Below are 17626 nucleotides of genomic sequence, written 5' to 3'. Positions count from 1 at the left end.
AAATCTGAGCGCCTTGTTTATCTCCTGTCTGGCAGGTTACCTGTTGAAGTGTGGTGAGGCAGCGTGGTGTAGTGGTTAGAGCGTCAGACTAAGACCTGGGAGACCAGGGTTTGAGCCTCCAAATATTAAAAGCCTCCATGAAGCTTTTAATATTTGATGAATAATTGTATTTAATTATTTTGCTGGAAGCCGCCCAGAGTGGCTGGGGAAACCCAGCCGGATGAACAGGGTATAAATACTAAATAATAATAATAATAATATTAATAATAATAATAATAATAGCTCATCAGGGGTGACCTTGGGCCAGTCCCTCCCTTTCAGCCTAACCTACTTCACAGGGTAGGTGAGGATTCATCGAGGAGGGGGAGACCCTCCTGGAGCTCCTTGGAGATGACATATAAATGCAATAAGATAAATAAATTTAGAGAAAAACAATGCAAGGTTTAGGGCACTTCGAAAAACCCATTTATTGCTGCGTAGGTTTTTGTGGACGACGGTCCGGCTCCCCAGCTTCCTGCCCTCCTGCCATAAGGAAGCTTCTGCTTCTATTTTCCAGGCGTCACGAGAGAGAGACTGATCTTGGGGAGAAAAGGCAGGTAAGTCACGGAAGGTGAGCAAACGCATCTCGAGCCCCGCTTGGCCCCGGGGTCTTGGGTGCCAGGCGGCGCGCACGGCCCTGGAACTGAATTCTTGTGGGTGCCCGGCCCCTTGGTGGGGATTTTGGTGGGTGCTGGGGGCACCCGGGGAATCGTCGCCCGCGCTTCCAGCCCTGCGGCTCCGTGCCACGGAATTCCTTTGTTGCCTTTGCGCTGCGCCCTCCCCAAATCTCAGGGCGCGTCTGTGATTTCTTCGCCCCGTCGCCGCGCCGTCTCCAAGGGGCGCATCGGGAAAGGGAGCCCGCCGGGGCGCACGCCTCTCCGGCTCCCGGGCGCGGGCGGCGGGGGCGGCGCTTCCTTCCCGGCGCGCGGGGGGAGCCGAGGGAGAGGCCGGCCACGGAGAGCCGGGAGGCGGCGGCTGGAGGAGGAGGAGGAGGAGGAGCCGCCGCAGCCCGAGCGGCCATCGCAGGAGGAGGAGGAGGAGGACGGAGACGCCGGCGCCCCCAGCCGCCTTTGCCTCCAGGTGAGCGGCGCCCGGGGAACTGCCCGCTCGCCAAGAGCCTGGGGGGACCGGGCGGGGGTCCCCCAGCCTGCCCCCCCCCAGCCGGGCTGAATCCTCGGCAGGGCGAGCTGCAAGCGCGCTTCCTCCGGGCATGTGCAGAGCGCGCATCCCTTTGCGCGCAATCTTCTTCGCCGCGCGCGCCCTCCGGGGTCCTCGCCCGCCGAGCCCCCGGACCTTTTTCCCGGACGGGGCCGCGGCCCGGGCCTGCGATGGGTGGGGCTGCGCGAAAGGGGCCCCGGAGCATGTGCAGAGTGCCCCCTGCCGACTGATCCTACGCGCTTTCTGGGGTGGAGGGTTTCCAGGGCAGGGCTGCGCCCCTGCGCCTTTGGCAATACCTGCCAAAGAAAGTGGGGCGGGGGGTAGCTTGCGCCCCCCACCCACCCTCCTGCTCCCTTGTACCTGGGGGGGGGGGGAGGGCAAGGCCCGCCCTGGCACCTGCCGCCCCAGAGCAAGATGGGCTGGGCTTTCATGTGTTTTATTTACTGTTTATGACATTTGTTACGTTGGCAATTATGTAAATCTTGTCAGCCGCCTTGAGCGTTGTTTTAACCATGGAAAGGCAGCATGCAGATAAAATGATGATGATGAGCTGGAAGAGCCGGGCGTGCCCTGCCTCACCTGTGGGTGCCCTGGGGCTGAGGCACCTTGGCATCACGTCGAGGCCCCAGGTTGCCCCTGTGGGTGCTCAGCTTCCCGCTGCTCCCTTGGGACAAGAACCACGAAACCTCTGGGGATGGGAGGGTGCTGAGTGCCAGCCTTGTTTTGCTCTTCCTCGCTGGGTGTGCATGGGGCGGGCATTCTCCTGTGCCAGGTAGGATGCCTCAGGCTAGCTCTGGCATCCAGCTGCTGCCTCTTCTCTCCCTTCCTTCTATATCCAGTACCCTCTGCAGAGAGACCCCTCTCTGGCTTTCAAAACAAAGGGCAGAAAAAACCCGCAACTGTGTTAGCAGCCTTAAGAGAAATTAAACAGTGTAAATAAGTTTTGATGGATGCAATCATACTGAATGCTTTAGTTTTTGTAAAAACGCAGGGATTTATGATATGTAAAATGAACCATGGAAAGAGAAACAAAATAAAAAAATTCCTTCCAGTAGCTCCTTAGAGACCAACTAAGTTTGTTATTGGTATGAGCTTTCGTGTGCATGCACACTTCTTCAGATACACTTTGCATGCACACGAAAGCTCACACCAATAACAAACTTAGTTGGTCTCTAAGGTGCTACTGGAAGAATTTTTTTTATTTTGTTTCGACTACGGCAGACCAACACGGCTACCTACCTGTACATGGAAAGAGAAGAAGTCATGGATATCCTAAAAATGAGTATTTTAAATTGTCAAACAGAAACTATAATGAGATTATACATATATATATATGTGTGTGTGTGTAGATATATATATATATATATATATATATATATATATATATATATATATATAAAGAAAAGCCCCACAAACCAAAGATTCATCATCTTGTTTCATTTTGTTGCGTTGCAGTTATATCTCCAAGGAGCTCGGGGGGGGGGGTGCACGGTCCTCCCCTCTTCCCTGTTGAATCCCTGCAACAACCCGGTGAGGCAGGTCCGGCTGGGAGGCAGCGACTGGCCCCCAAGGTGAGCTTCATGGCTGTATTGGGCTTTGAGCCCAGGGCTCTTCCAAGTCCTAGTCTAACACTCTAACTGGCACACTGCATTGGCTCTAATTATTATGGGCTTTCGAAACCACTTTTTAGGGCACAGTTGCCCCTCCAAAATAGTGCACAAGGCACCATGAGAAACACAAGGGTCACAAAATATTAAAAATTAAGCTATTGTCCAGTTAAGACCATGTCACACCCCCTTAAAATGGAGCACAATGAACAGCCATTATTAATAAAGCAGCAGTTAATGCAGAGCAGACTGAAATGAAAATGGTTTGCATAGTCTTGTCAAAAACTTCCAAAACAAGGCCGGCGGGGAGGGTTGCGCAAGAGCACCATTAAGTGCGGGGCAGCTGCTGCCACACACACACACACCCCAGACCCTGACCCTCACACCTGGCAGCTTTCTTTATCCTACAGGCAGGCCTCCTTGGCCGAATGCAAAAGCCCAGGCAGTCTTGTAGGGGGCACAGGGTGGGACAGGGCAAGCTGCAGCCCTCCAGATGTTGGCTGGGCTTGATGGGAGCGGGAGCCCAAAGAACATCTGCAGGGCCACAGGAGCCTCGTCCTAAGAGAGTTTAGGGCTTTAGAAGCCAAAATTTGAGCTTTAAATTGGGTCCCAAAACGAAGGAGGCAGCCCATGTAACTGTAGAGAATTGATGTGGCGCGAGGCCCCAACAAGCACTCTCGCTGCCATATTCCCACACTGGACTAGATGACCCTTGGGGGTCCCTTCCAGCTCTGCAATTCTGAGATCTGATGAATCTGTGATGTTGGTGTTTCCAAACTGTCTTCCAAGGCAGAGGGGGCATTGTAGTGTCCGGAGTGGGCACAAGGTAAATCAGGATCTGCTTGTGGACCTTTGAGGGATTAACTGACTTCTAATAATATAAGCATAGCAAGTAAAAACTATATGAGGGCTATTCACTTTTCACCCCATGTTTCTTTCCCATATAATATGGGTGCCAATTGGCTGCCTTGTCTTGAGAATTTTGCAAATCCCTGATCAGGTACAAGATAAGCAATTCTCTGCACAGATAATTCCAGTGCATGGTTTATGGAGAACAGTAGCTAACGGGATCCATTCCCCGAGAGACCTTTTTGCAGCTGGCTCTGCTTGGTGGATTGTGGAGTTCCAGCAAAACCACGGAGCAGATCCCACATGCCGGAAGTCTGTCTAGCCCTGTCTTAGAGTCACCCAGCCTGGAGGCAGACAGAGCAGGTATCACAGAGAGTCCTGTTTTCTCCAGAAGCTTCTAAAAAGCATCCCTGGCCACTGATTCCTGCCTTGAGAGTACCAAATCCAGGACCATCCCCAAACCATTTAACCCCCCCCCCATATGCAACTCCCATGTAAGACAGGTTGCACAACTCCATCCAGATCAGTGCACCCACATCAGTGGGTTTCCCCACCCAAATCCATCCCCAAACAGCTCCAGAAACTTCTTGTTCTGAACTTCTATCACCTCCCTGGCTTAACAGCAGAAACAAGTGGACCCTGCTTGTCACAGGCTGACAAGTGACACCGCAGCCCAGCAAACCTCCAGATGACTCACTCAGCCGTTTCCTATAGGTCTCCGGCTCCCAAAGTGGACAATACTGCCCGCTGGGGGGCTGGGGGGTTACCTAAGGGTGCCAAGAGGCGAGACAGCAGGCACTGGAGGTGGCGATTTAAGATGCCTGCCTGCTAAGAGACTTGAAACCAAACACTGGGAACCTGCGATCCCGTCATCAAGGCCACCCACCACATTAAGAATTTACTGAACAGTGAAGTCGTTACTCAGTGTGGAATCTAAGATTCTTAATCTCTGTCAGACTTTGAAAAGCTGATCTCCCTGGATCAAGTTCATTAGTTTTGTTGAATCAATTGAACTAAATTTTGTCCCAAGACAAAAGCAGCTTCAGTCTTCCCTTAGCAAGTGTTTATACTCAATATGTTTATTATGAGATTTTGCGCTGTCTTTTTCTGCATAAGGGGTGCCTCTTACGCTTTGTGGGGGCAGCTTGAGGAATCTGTTAGGGTTCCTTCCTTAGCTGCTGGCCACCACAGCAGCCTCCAGGCCCAGAGAGCAAGAGGACGGAGGTGGGTCACAAAAGAAGTGCCACAGAATGGCCTGTGGGCCAAGACTCCATACAGGTCTTTGTCAGTCCAACCTGGAGCCCTGTCTCTGAAGTTCGTCCACGGCTGCTGCCTTACTCCACAATTTCACTCTTTGTGCATCTAGGTACATCTTCACCGTGTTGGAGGGGCAGCCGTGTAGTTGGTACCTAGAAGCACATGTGGTGGGGCTGCTCAAACGTGGCTGAATTTTGGAAAGAGGTGTTTGCCAAGTTTTCTTGGATAACTAAACAAACTATTACTCCCATCTTTCCACCTGGCGCTTTGGAGCCTGCATGTGGAAACAGAACAGGATTCAAAAAGGACTTACTTCGCATCTCTTAACAGCAGGCTGGGAAGACCTTTAATCTTAATAGTTTGACTTGCTGGTATTCAAGAGTTTGGCAAACTGCCCTTCTTGAGTATCTAAAAGGCAGAGTTTGGATCACCATTTGTAAAATGTATGGCATGGTCTTACTTCTTACAGAGATATTGCAGCATGTGGCAGCCCAGTGCCATCAGTACATACATATGTCTGGCTCATTTAGGACTATGTAGAACCTTCATACCCAATAATGATGGAAGTCGCAGGCAGAGAATACTTTTATTTTCATGAATCTTTATTATTTGCGAAGGGAATCTTTGTACGAGTCAATACTTTTACTACCCCCCCTTTGAAGCTGTGCTGGGTCTTTGTACTTTGTCCTTCTGGGGTGTGACGCTTTATGGGTTTAAATCTCTGTTTTCTTTTTGTTACATTTTCACTTTTCTGTGTGTGTTGAGAAGCCAATAGTATATATAAGGAAGTGCTAAAGAGGGAAGCAGAGAAACTAGGCTCCACCTGGGAAACCCCTGCCCCATGGTGTAGGTGGGAGGCCTGCTGAGAGTGACCTAACTGCCTCTTCTTCCCTGCAGGGCTCCCCCCCCCCGACATCTCCATGGCCTCCCGCATCCTGCACCGCCTGCGGCATGCCCTGACCGGCGAGGGCGAGCGGGATGGCCTGGCAGGCTGCAGCTCGGAAGCCGAAGAGTTCCCGGAAAGCTCCGAGCTGGAGGACGACACGGAGGGCCTCTCCACGCGGCTCAGCGGGACGCTGAGCTTCACCAGCAATGATGAGGAGGAGGAAGGAGAGGAAGAGGACGACGAGGACATTGGCGTGGCTGGGCAAGGGCAGCCCCCAGAGCCAGACCTGCTGGGCGAAGACACGGAGGACGCTGGTAGGGCCCTGGAGCCGGCGGCAGGGAGGGTGGTTTGCGGGCACATAGTCAGTGGGTAGGTGCATAGGAGAACACATTGGGCAGGGGCTTGCAGTTAAGGGAACTGCCTGCACCCAAAACGGGAAGGAGCCAAGGGGCCCTCTCCATTATTATCATTCCTCACAAGTGTGTTGAGGGGGAAGGGGGCAGCGCCCGTCCCGTGATGCCAGCCGTGGCTCAGCACCTTTAGAAGCAACTAGCCCACTGGCAGGGTCTGGTCGCCTTGCCCCCAAAAGGATGTTGTAGAGTTGGAAAAGGTTCAGAGAAGGGCAGCCAAGAGGATCCAGGGGATGGAGGGACTCCCCTATGAAGGGGCTTTTTAGAGAGAAGGCGAGCAAGAGGTCACATGACGGAAGTTTGTGGAAGTGATGCTTCCACAGGGAAATCGGATAGAGAAGTCTTTGCCTTCCTCTCTCAGAACACTAGAACTCGGGTGGCTTTAAAAGTGGATTAGACAAATTCAGGGAGGAGAAAGAATTGCTTCTGAATCCCATGAGTGGAGAGTGTGGCTCTTGTGCTCAGATCCTGCCTGTGGGTTTCCTATAATGGGCATCTGGTTGGCCACTGGGAGAAGACGACGGCCTGATCCTGCAGGTTCTTCTTCTGTGTTTGGTCCCAGCTCTTCTCCATGCCAGAAACAGGAGTCACCAAATCTTCAGCTTGAGCTCTTGCCGACCAGGAAGCAGGGACCCCCCCCCCAAGCTTGACATCTGCTTTCTTCCTTTTCTGCCCCCCACCCTTGCTGCAGAGCACAGCCCCCCGACAGAGCGCAGGGGCAGCAACCTGCTCACCCGGCAGCTGCAGGAGCTCTGGAGGAAATCGCGGGGCAGCTTCGTGCCCCAGCGCCTCCTGTTCGAGGTCACCAGCGCCAACGTGGTCAGCGAGCGGAACTCCAAGTACGTGGTGAGTGAGATGGGGTGGGGGCAAAGGAAGGAACCCCCCCCCCCAGCCTGTAAAGTACCTGGGATTGGAGGGGCAGCAAAAACAAGACAGAAGAAGGACCCAGCATCTAGAGGGAGGGATATTGTAGAGAGAAGCTGCCTCTCCTGGCCTTAAGTCAGCCAAACGCCCATGGACAGGTGTTCCTTGGGGTCCCCCCTGTCCCTGAGGAAGTTCCAACTCTACGACCTGGAGAAAAAAGGGGGCGGTCAGACTTTGCCTGCCCCACCCTCCTCTGCCTTCTCGGTGATGGTACCCGCCCTGTGGGACGCCCTCCCACCAGATGTCAAGGAAATAAACAACTACAGTGGTACCTCTGGATGCGAATGGGATCCATTCCGGAGCCCCGTTCGCATCCTGAAGTGAGCGTAAGATGCATGGGTCACGTTTCGCCACTTCCGTGCATGACGTCATTTTGAGCATCTGTGCGTGGGCGAGCAGCGAAACCCAGAAGTAACGCGCTCTGTAACTTCCAGGTCGCCGCGGAGCGCACACCAAAAATATTTAAGCTGAAGCGTATTAATCCTGAGTTATGACTGTATCTGACTTTTAGAAGACATCTGAAGGCAGCCTTGTTTAGGGAGGTTTTTAATGTTTGATGTTTTATTGTGTTTTTAATATTCTGTTGGGAGCCACCCAGAGTGTCTGGGAAAACTCAGCCAGGTAGGCAGGGTATAAATATTATTATTATTATTATTATTATTATTATTATTCAAAGGAAGACTGGAGTTGCCTCTTCTCGTACCCGCCATGCCTTATTGGGAGGGTGGGGGGTGTCTTGTAGGGTGCCTGACCCTGATTATTTTCTCTTTTTCCTTGTGCTGCCACGGTTTGGGCAGAAGAGCCTCAGGTAACTTCCCCATGGCTGCTACTGTTTCACCTGCCTGGCTTTCCCAGCCCTTTCCTTGCTGCTTGGGGATCTGTCCGCGGAAGGGGGGAGGTAGGCTCACGCAGCGGGAAGCCAGGGAGAGGGGCATGCCTCCCTGTTTGTCTTGCTGCGGGGCGGGGTGGGGGTTACTGGATTCTGTCCCTTTCTGGGCAGCCCCTCTCACCGCTGCCCCCTCCCTGTCCCACCCCACAGCTCTACACCGTCTACCTGATCCGCGCAGGGCAGTTCGACAAAGCGCCCGCCTGCATCTCCCGCCGCTACTCTGACTTCGAGCGGCTGAACCGACACCTGCGCCGGCGCTTCTGCGGCGACATGGCGGGCGTCTCCTTCCCCCGGAAGCGGCTGCGGCGCAACTTCACGGCCGAGACCATCGCCAAGCGCAGCCGCGCCTTCGAGCAGTTCCTGTCCCACCTGCACTCGCTGCCGGAGATCCGGCGCTCGGCCGACTACCTGGAGTTCTTCTTCCTGCGCGACCTGCAGGCGGCGCAGAGCCTGACGTGCTCTGGGAGGTACCCGGAGGCCCTGGCCACCTGGGCCAACGCCCACCAGCTGCAGGAGAGGCTGGGCGCCTGCCGCTCGGGCCACTTCCTGCTGACACTGGCCGGGCTGGCCGTCTGCCACCAGGAGCTGGGCCAGGCCAGTGAGGCACACGCGGCCTGCGAACGGGCCCTGTGTCTCCTGGAGGCGCAGGACAGTCACCCGCTGCTGGCCCCCTTCCTGCAGGCCCACATCCGCCTCTCCTGGGTGCTGAGCAGGGACAAGCGCCAGGCAGAGGCCCGGCTACAGCGACTGCAGGAGGCCGGCGGAGCAGAGATGCACCCGCCCACCCTGAAGGAACTGCTCATCAAACAGCCCCTGCCCTGAGGAGGCCGGCTGGCTTCACTTTGGATCCTGGGAGGGGAGCAGCCCAGGCAGAAACCAGACCGTTGTTTTAGGGCACAGTGAACTCGTCCCTCCCGAGGACCACTGTGCCCCTGCGAGGAACAGCCGCTGGGGCTGTTTATTTGGGGCTCCGTAGAGGAATTAGATGCCTCCCTGGCTTCTGAAAGGGACTTCTTTGTAATGCTTGAATGCCTCTAGGAGGAAAGGGATAGCAGCATCCGCCTGCCGGGTTTGTCTGACACTAATAGCTGTTACGGTAGGCAGAGGGGCACAGCTCCTCCCCCCAAGTGGAAGCCTGGGGGTCTCCAGAGGTGGGTGGTGCTGTTGCTGCTAGTTGGGGTTCCAGCCTACTGGGGAGAGGGGAGCTGAGGTTCCAGCCCCCAGGCTGAAAAAGGGAAGTTTTTAGAGTGGTTTCCAGGAAAGAGGGGCTGCCTGCTTCTGCCTCTTGCAATGGGGCAGGGCGTCAAAGGGAAATTGGGTGGAAACCAGGTCCCTCCCTCCCTCCCCTTGCAGCCTCAGAAGACCAGAGCCTTGGAGGGAGGGGCTGCTGCCCCTTTATTAGCGACAGGGAAAGCCAAGGGCCAGTCTTGTAACTCCCTTCACCCAATAAAAAGGATGCTTGTCAGTGCTTCTGTTTGTGGGTCTCTGTGCAAAAGCCGCCCAGACCAGCTGGCTTCCATCTGCTGCCGTTCCAGCATGAGGCCTGCAGGGCCTGCCCAAGTCCACGGGGGCCGTGCCTCCGAGCAGGACCGCTCTCTTCCTCGCTACAGCTTGCTGCCGGAGGGCTGCTCCTTCACGCGGATGACGCCTTCCTGGGCGCAGCTGGCAGCCAAGACGCCGTCCCTGCGCCACAGGCGCCCGTGCACCAGGCCCCGGGACCCCCCTGCGTGTCAGAGAGAGGAGGAGGAGGGGGGTGGCTGAGGACTGTCTGCTGTGATGCAGAACAGCCCTCGGGCGTCTCTTCCCCGCACAGCCCCCCCCCCCCAACGCTCCCTGCCTGGCACCTACCTGCCCAGGGGCTCTCGCACTCATACAGCATCCAGTGGTCGGCCCTGAAGGGGGCGTGGAACCACATGGAGTGGTCCAGGGAGACCATGAAGCTGACCCTGTGGTGCTGGTGGGGGAAGAGGGCCGTCCGCAGGAAGGCGTAGTCCGAGATGTAGGCGGCCACACAGCAATGCAGTTTCATGTCACATTCGCCTGCAAAACAGACATCGCTGGCTGGAGGAGAGAGCAAGGCGCAGGGGGTGGGTGGCAGAGAGCCTGCTGAGGGGGTCATAGGGGTGCTGGGTGCCCCTGTACGAGTGGCGCAGCACTAGGTAAACATGAAAGACCCAAACGATCTCCCAAAGCAAGTTCCTAGGCCTCAGCGTTGTGCAGCGATCTCTTCAGAGACAAAGCTCTAGAGTTCCAGGGCAGGAGCCTGCGTGTTCCACACATCCCTCCCCACCCCATAATTCTCCTCCCTTACCCCAAAATGTGTGTTTGGGTGTTTTTTTTTTCCTTTTTAAGGTTCTATAAAAGAAATAAATTGAATACTGATTCAAGTGAAAGGATGCGGATTCACACGGATACCTGATTTAGAGGACTTTTCTGGGCCTCAGACCAATCCCTGGGATGCTATTGGGGGTGGGCAGGCGCTTAAGAGCTTACCTATGTGGCCCCTGGCTCTCACCCACAAGAGCTGCTTGGGCTCCTGCGGTCTCCGGTGGAAGAAGTCTGGGGGGTTCACTGGCTTAATCTCAATGGGAACTTCTTGGGCCAGCATCTTGTTGAGTCCTTGCCTGTATCTGTCCAGAAGGTTTGGGTCCCTTTGAAAAAAGAGCAGACACGAGCAGTGAGCTGGCTGGGGGCAGAAGGGGGGCACCATTGCAGGCGAGCAGGAAGCCTTTGCCCACGGGTCCCAGGCAGCCTGGGAAATGTCCAGGGATGGAGCTGCAGCCCCAACACCACTGGGAGGGTCTGGAGGAAAATGGGGACGGGGAGGGTCTGGCTCCTGAAATGTTGGGCCTCATTCTCACTTGCTCAGCCAGGCATACCAACAAACACTGGTAGAAGCAGGGCTTTTTTCCACCAGAACTCACTGGAGCCTTCTTACAAGACAACAAGGGAGGTGTTCACGGTGAACTCTGGCACCAGAAAAATGGCACTGGGTAGAAGCTGTCGTGGGCTAAAGGCAGAGCCCTCTCCCCTCCTGCAGTTTCCATCCTGGCTAGTCGCCATTGAGAGCCCTCACTTCCTGATCCTCTTTCAAGGCCACCCAAGTTGGTGGCCACCATTCCCTCTTGTGGGAAGGGGTTCCACAGACTAGCCTGGCCAACCCAAGTTTGCTGGAGCTGCACAGAGCCAGAGGAGAGTTCCGAACTGCGAGCAAACGCAGAGTTGAGCTCAGTGCAGCTGCTCCAGGAAAACCCATTGCCCTCCTGGAGGACACACTTTCCCCACATCACAGCTGGGTGGGTCAGTTTCAGCCATGGAGGCTCCCTGGGCCAGGCAGGAGCCAAGGGCAAGGCTGGTAACTTCTGCCTCAGGAAGCTTCTTTATGTATATGGCCAAGCGGATGGCCTTCTGGAAGAGAGGTGGGGACCCCGCGCCACTCACTGCAGGTACTTCTGGATGAGCTCTTCCTGGGTCAGCAGTTCCTCTGGAAGGGGCACGTCCGGCATGTGGAACTGGTGCTTGACGGGGCTGGGCTGGTCCTGCTGGAAGGAGGCCTGGCAAATGAGGATGGGCTTCCCATGCTGGATGGCCTTGACCGACCGCACCGAGAAGCTCTTCCCTGTGCGAGTGCGCTCCACCTGGTACAGAACCGGCACCGTGGGGTCCCCTGGAAGCAGGAAGGGCCTTTGGTCAGCTCACTTGCCGCCCCAGAAAGGGAGAGCGATGGGAGCATTATGGCTGCTGTGCAAGCAAGCACTCGCTCTCTTGGTTTCTTCTCTATCTCCTTTCCCCCCCATGCCAGAGATCAAGAGCAGTGCTCAGGCAGCTTCTGGGCTGTGCCCCGGAATAACAGTAGGAGCATGACAGTCAAACGGGGGTGGGCACGGCTGGGCTGGTGGGAGCAGCAGCAGCTTCTGAAGTGGGCAGGGACAAGGTGCAGAATTTCCTCCCTCTGTTGTTTTCAGTCCCAGTCAGACCAAAAGTGGTGATGAACTGGGTCTGATGCCACCACCCTTACAGCTGCTGTTGCAGCTTCCTGGGACACTCTGGCTGCTAAGATGTGGCCTGTCTGGGCCTGGAAGGAGAGGCAGGAGCGTCCCCCAGTGGCCAACAACACACAAACCATCATCCACTAAAAGCAGCAGGCTGAAGGCAAAAAAAAGTAGGTAGTACTTAGATGCCGCACTGAGGAATTTATGGGAATCACAGCTACAATGAGTAATTGTATTTACTGGTTTTGGGGGGATACTGAAAGGAGAGAGAGAGTAAGAACGTAAGACGAGCCTGCTGGATCATGCCAGTGGTCCATCTACTCCAGCAGTGGAATCTGTGTGACCGGAAACAGCCTCCCTTGGGTGATTAGATGTGGAGGTCCAGTAGCCACAAATGGCCATCTCCGTCCATCACACCTTGCCTGTGAGCTTCCTTTGGATCTTTACCTGGCCACTGGCAACACTTTGGGTGTGGTTGTGTGAGTCATCACCTTCTACTGCCAGTTCTGCAGCTTACCAGGGTCTGCTTATAAGGCGCTGCTCAAGAACTCCACCCTTCCCACCCCCTCCTTTCCCAGAACCTGTTATTACCTGCTCTCACGAAGTAGCAATGCAACGAATGGACTTGTACATCCTCACTCACAGCCTTTGCAGCTGCCACCAAGGCCTGGCCCACTATCTGCCCACCGAAGAGTCGCTGTGTGACTGGCACCCAGTAGTGCCTCCCACTAGGAGAAAGACAACAAAGTGAGGTTATTCCCCAAAAGATGGCACCTTTCTGTCTTCCCTGATTCCTGTTTTTTGTTTCTTTTAGCATACTATAGGGTGGCCTGTGGGGCCAGGGTGGATAGTGTGGAGTCAAGTCAGGCCCGCATAGTTCTTGTTCTCTGCATTGCAAATCAGAACCTTGCAGCCCACTCTCACAACTATCTGGGGTCAGGGTCCAGGACATTTGAATTTCTCCCAAAAGCAATTCCCAGCACGAAGCTTGGCTTGTTTTCAGAAAAGACGGGGAAGCAAGAGAGCCCATTTTGTTTCTTGTGTTATTCCAGACCAAGGGCCTGTCTTTCAAAGGGCAAAGCCATCCACTTAAGTTGCCACCCGTCAAAGAGACATACTTGGGCTTTGCTGCTTTGTGTGAGGTGGCCATTTTTGTTTCATTTGTTTGCAAAACAGATATGAATCCATCAGCAAGACTTTGATTACACTGTTGCCTTTGTTGCCTATGCTGTGGAAATAAAAGTACAGCCTGGCTGCTGGATCAAGTAAAAGAAGGCCCATCTAGCTCACTGTCCCGTTCTCACAGAGACCCCCCCAGACAGAAGCACTGATAAGCAGCTGTCTTATGATCCTCATTGCAGACAAAAATTGAAAGTGAGGCCTTTTTTAAAATCAAACAACCAAAAACATAAGAGCTTCAGTGCCATTTGATGCTGGAAGATGGGAAGAAACCTTGAGATCTCAATATGATAGCCATCTTCAACTATCTGAAGGGCTGTCCCATGAAAGATGGAGCAAACTTGTTTTCTGCAGGGGAGGAACCGATTGATTCAAATTGCATGAAAGAAGATTCTGAATAAACCTCAGGAAAAACTTTCCGACAGTAAGAACAGCTTGGCAGTGGCAGGATCTCCCTTGGGAAGGTTGTGTACTCTCCTTCCTTGGAGAGCTCTGTTTAGGGAAGTTGTTTATGTTTAATGCTGTATTGTGTTTTTAATATTCGGTTGGGAGCCGCCCAGCGTGGCTGGGGAAAACCAGCCTGATGGGCAGGGTATAAATAATAATTATTATTATTATAGGTTTTGAAACAGACGTTGGACGGCCCCCTGTCAGGGATGTTTCAGCTGAGATTCCTGCATTGCAGGGGGTTGGGCCTTGGTCCGGTATACCTGAAGGAGCGTCTCCACCTCCATCGTTCTGCCCGGACACTGAGGTCCAGCTCCGAGGGCCTTCTGGCGGTTCCCTCACTGCGAGAAGCCAAGTTACAGGGAACCAGGCAGAGGGCCTTCTTGGTGGTGGCTCCTGCCCTGTGGAACACCCTCCCACCATATGTCAAAGAGAACAACAACTACCAGACTTTCAGAAGACATCTGAAGGCAGCCCTGTTTAGGGAAGCTTTTAATGAGTGATGTTTTAATGTCTTTTTAATCTCCTGTTGGAAGCCGCCCAGAGTGGCTGGGGAAACCCAGCCAGATGGGCGGGGTATAAATAATGTATTATTATTATTATTATTATTATTATTGGTTTTGAAACAGACGTTGACAGCGACCATCTACCGCTCTGTTTAATACTGGATGTAAGAAAAGATTTATTTTGCTCTGATAAACTTGTAGCCCCATGCTTCGAAAACATGGAGCTAAGATACTCACGTATTAAATGGTCCAGCAAATTGAGTGATGAAATATCGGAAAGACTTCACTCAGATATTTTTCTTGCTAGAAAGGAGAACCTCGTTAATTCCCCAACTCCTGAGGCTAGATTAGACATGTTCCGGGAACTGATTTCGTCGCTACAACCTTATCTGACCAACAAAAAAACGCCACGGCAATCTCTACACTTTAATAAATCCAAACCTTGGTTTGACCAAGAATGCATGGCTATGAAACGCCTCCTGCTGGATAAGTACAGGAACTATAGAACAGCGAACTTACCTTCGCTTCCATTAGACTGGTTTGAGTCAAAACGCAGTTATAAAGCTTTGATTAGCAAGAAAAAGCTCCAGGCACAAAGGGAGGAATGGCAGTGCCTAGTGGAGGCCTCCCAAAGGAAAGATTCTGCCATGTTTTGGAAAATAATTGCAAAAAGCTGGAGAGACTCCCCGATTGAAATCGAATACTCTATACCCGCTGGAGCATGGGAGGCCTATTTCCTCTCATTATATTCATCAAATCAACTGGCCCCAGCTCTGCTTCCTGCTTCAAGTGAATTTGGTAAGGAATGGCCCCCTGTAACCACAGAAGAAATTACTGGCCTTATTCAAGCTCTTAAATCAGGGAAAGCCCCGGGTGCTGACAATATCCCACCAGAAATTCTTAAGGCAAATGTCGAATGGTGGGCCCCTGTGCTAGCCGCCTTGTTCACTAGTATAAATCAAGCGGCTATTATCCCCGAGGACTGGGGTTTAGCCATCATCATTCCAATATTTAAGAAAGGAAACAGAACTGAGCCAGCTAACTATAGACCAATCAGTCTATTAAGTATTATTAGCAAACTGTATGCTGCTCATTTATGTGATAAATTAGTGGAGTGGATGGAAAGAGAGCATATTCTATCAGAAGCTCAAGCTGGTTTTAGAGCAAAGCGTTCAACTATAGACCAGGCCCTTACCCTTCAACACCTGGCAGACAAATACTCTAGAAAAGGGGGGTCTTTATATGCAGCATTCGTGGATTTTAAATCGGCGTTTGATCTAATACCAAGGGATAGACTCTGGGAAAAGCTTGGCGCTACAAACATAGATAAACGCTTATTACGCCTTATCCGTGGTCTATACGAAAACACCAGGGTGAGGGTAAGATGCGATCGGTCAGGCCATCTAACTAAAGAAATTCAAACGCACTATGGGGTTAAACAAGGATGTGTCCTCGCGCCAACGCTATTTAATTTCTATATCAACTCTCTAGCAGTAAATATGGCGAAAGAAAATGCCCACCCTCCCAAACTGGCAGGTATTCCCATCCCGGTGCTTCTGTATGCGGACGACGCAGTCCTACTCTCCTTTTCCTGCGTTGGCCTGAGGAAGCTTTTGAGATCACTTGCTGACTATTGTCAAGCGGAACAACTATCAGTAAATTACAGCAAATCTAAAATTATGGTGTTTTCAAAAAAAAGAAGGAAACACAAATGGAGAATTAATGGTCAACCTATTGACCAGGTAGTAACTTTCAAATACCTGGGAATAACTTTTCAGGAAAGGGTCTCGTGGCACCAACAGATGAAAAACGCCATTGCCAACGCAGGAAGGGCTAATAAAGCCCTTACAAGATTTTTTCACGGGAAAGGGGGTAAATACGTTCCGGCGGCCTCCCAGGTTTTTGCTGCAAAAATACTCCCACAACTCACTTATGGATCCCAGGTTTGCAGTTTTAAAAATTTTGCGCCTATGGAGGCATTTCAAACAAAATTCTATCGGTGTTTATTGGGGATCCCCCCCTGTGTATCTAATATAGCTGTCCGCTTAGAAGTTGGACAACCACCCGTTAATGCGCGGCTGTGGATTCTAAAGATACACTACTGGTTAAAACTTATTTTTTCCCCGGCCGGTTTGGCTCCTTTAACACTCTTAGACACCTTTCATTCCACCTGGAAAGCTTCCCTGTTTGAAAAGATAAGAAGCTTGGGATTCTCCCCGCAGATCTTGATAGCGGCAGGATATGAGAGAGCCAGAAGTCAAGTGCTCCAACGCATTAGGGACATAGAGCTGCAATGTCATATGGGCAAAATGGATAAACATGCCATAATTAGAGACTTTGGGAGAGGGTTCTCACCCGCAAATTATTTGGCTGATTTACAAATACCTAAGTACAGACACTCCTTTACCCTGGCCAGATTTAACGTTCTGCCCTCTGCCCTGCTGCTAGGCAGATATGAGGGCAAACCATATGAGTCACGTGTTTGCCCGTGTGGCTCATCGGAAGTGGAAACAAGTCTGCATGTATTGCTGCACTGTAGTTACTACGAGGATCTACGTTTGACCTTTATTGCCCCAGTTCTACAAAAGTTTAAAAATGAACCAGAACTCCAACGTATGAGAGCCTTGGTAGAAGATAAGGTTCCTGAAATTACGATCAATGTGGCCAAATTTTGTGTAGCCGCTATTAGGCGCAGGAAACAAGAGCTTTCCAATGTCAATATGCAGGCGAAGGCAAATACTTAATTTTATTTATGCTGTCTAATTTTAAATTGCAGTTATGTATCGAAATTGTCCTTTGTTTTTTCCGGTGTTATGCTTCGCTGACTAGCTGTACGAGTTAATCTGGTCTGTGACCGTTTAATAAAATTTGATTTGATTTGATTTGATTATTATTATTATTATTATTGGTTTTGAAACAGACGTTGGGTGGCCCCCCGCCAGAGATGCTTCAGCTGAGATTCCTGCATAACAGGGGGTTGGGCTAGATGACCTTTGCGGGTCCCTTCCACCCCTACAATTCCGAGATTCTAGGTCCACAGCCCCCAAGACGAAGGGCCCGGCCTGTGTGGCTCCCTCCCCGGCCGCCCTCCTCCGCCCCCGCTGACCGAAAGAGGTCCAAGTCCAGCTGCTCCAGGCTGAGGACGCTGGTGACCAGGACGCTGCGCAGGTCGCCCTCCTGCCAGGCCTCCTCCCCGCCCGCCTCGCCCTTCGCCTTCCGCTCGGGAGCCTCAGGCCGGCCGGGGTCCGCAGGCGACGCCATCTTGAACCGTCACCTGACAGGAGGCCGCCGGAAGTCCGCGCGGCCGAACCCGGAAGCGCTCTCGCCCTCGCTCTCTCCCATTGGCTGCGGGGGGGGGGCAGGCGGTCGCCCCGCCCACTCGCTTCCTGACGCGGCGTCCGGAAAGCGGAAGCTCCCTCTCCGGAGGCGGAGGCGGGTCCTGCCTCGCGATTGGCCAATCCGCTCGCCTCCCTGGTCTCGTGG

At 52.9% G+C, this 17626-nt stretch overlaps 2 protein-coding genes across 3 annotated transcripts; one reads left to right on the top strand and one right to left on the bottom strand.

The window, feature by feature from the left end:
* The first annotated feature begins 1022 nt into the window (after positions 1-1022).
* On the top strand, positions 1023-9484 carry SNX21 (sorting nexin family member 21). Of its 2 annotated transcripts, XM_081011478.1 has the most exons (5): positions 1023-1119; positions 2653-2768; positions 5808-6110; positions 6898-7052; positions 8170-9484. In XM_081011478.1, the coding sequence occupies exons 3-5, from the start codon at positions 5831-5833 to the stop codon at positions 8839-8841; spliced, it is 1107 nt and encodes a 368-aa protein (XP_080867604.1). In that variant the 5' UTR covers positions 1023-1119; positions 2653-2768; positions 5808-5830; the 3' UTR covers positions 8842-9484. The 2 variants fall into 2 exon arrangements, with proteins under 2 accessions (XP_080867604.1, XP_080867605.1); XM_081011479.1 differs by lacking the exon at positions 2653-2768 and having other exon boundaries at positions 1032-1119.
* On the bottom strand, positions 9390-17425 carry ACOT8 (acyl-CoA thioesterase 8). The gene is made up of 6 exons (XM_081011509.1): positions 17250-17425; positions 12603-12739; positions 11461-11686; positions 10513-10670; positions 9868-10059; positions 9390-9742 (listed from the first exon to the last, which is right to left on the bottom strand). The coding sequence occupies exons 1-6, from the start codon at positions 17402-17404 to the stop codon at positions 9624-9626; spliced, it is 987 nt and encodes a 328-aa protein (XP_080867635.1). The 5' UTR covers positions 17405-17425; the 3' UTR covers positions 9390-9623.
* Between the last annotated feature and the right edge of the window lie 201 nt (positions 17426-17626).

The sequence above is a fragment of the Podarcis pityusensis genome (assembly GCF_964106645.2).
Source record: "Podarcis pityusensis genome assembly, chromosome: 6".
In the NCBI taxonomy this organism is placed as follows: Eukaryota; Metazoa; Chordata; class Lepidosauria; order Squamata; family Lacertidae; genus Podarcis; species Podarcis pityusensis.
The sequence above is the reverse complement of the archived record's forward strand: the minus strand, read 5'-3'. Positions and strand labels throughout refer to the sequence as shown.

What these genes read in the sequence shown, in the direction of transcription:
- SNX21 (XM_081011478.1), top strand. Translation starts at nt 5,831, where the DNA reads ATGGCCTCCCGCATCCTGCACCGCCTGCGGCATGCCCTGACCGGCGAG. An exon ending in CGAAGACACGGAGGACGCTG is followed by an intron (nt 6,111 to 6,897) that starts GTAGGGCCCTGG and finishes CCCTTGCTGCAG; the next exon opens with AGCACAGCCCCCCGACAGAG. An exon ending in AGCGGAACTCCAAGTACGTG is followed by an intron (nt 7,053 to 8,169) that starts GTGAGTGAGATG and finishes CCCACCCCACAG; the next exon opens with CTCTACACCGTCTACCTGAT.
- ACOT8 (XM_081011509.1), bottom strand. Translation starts at nt 17,404, where the DNA reads ATGGCGTCGCCTGCGGACCCCGGCCGGCCTGAGGCTCCCGAGCGGAAG. An exon ending in CTCATCCAGAAGTACCTGCA is followed by an intron (nt 10,671 to 11,460) that starts GTGAGTGGCGCG and finishes CTTTTTTCAAAG; the next exon opens with GGACCCAAACCTTCTGGACA. An exon ending in GAGAGCCAGGGGCCACATAG is followed by an intron (nt 10,060 to 10,512) that starts GTAAGCTCTTAA and finishes TCTGTTTTGCAG; the next exon opens with GCGAATGTGACATGAAACTG.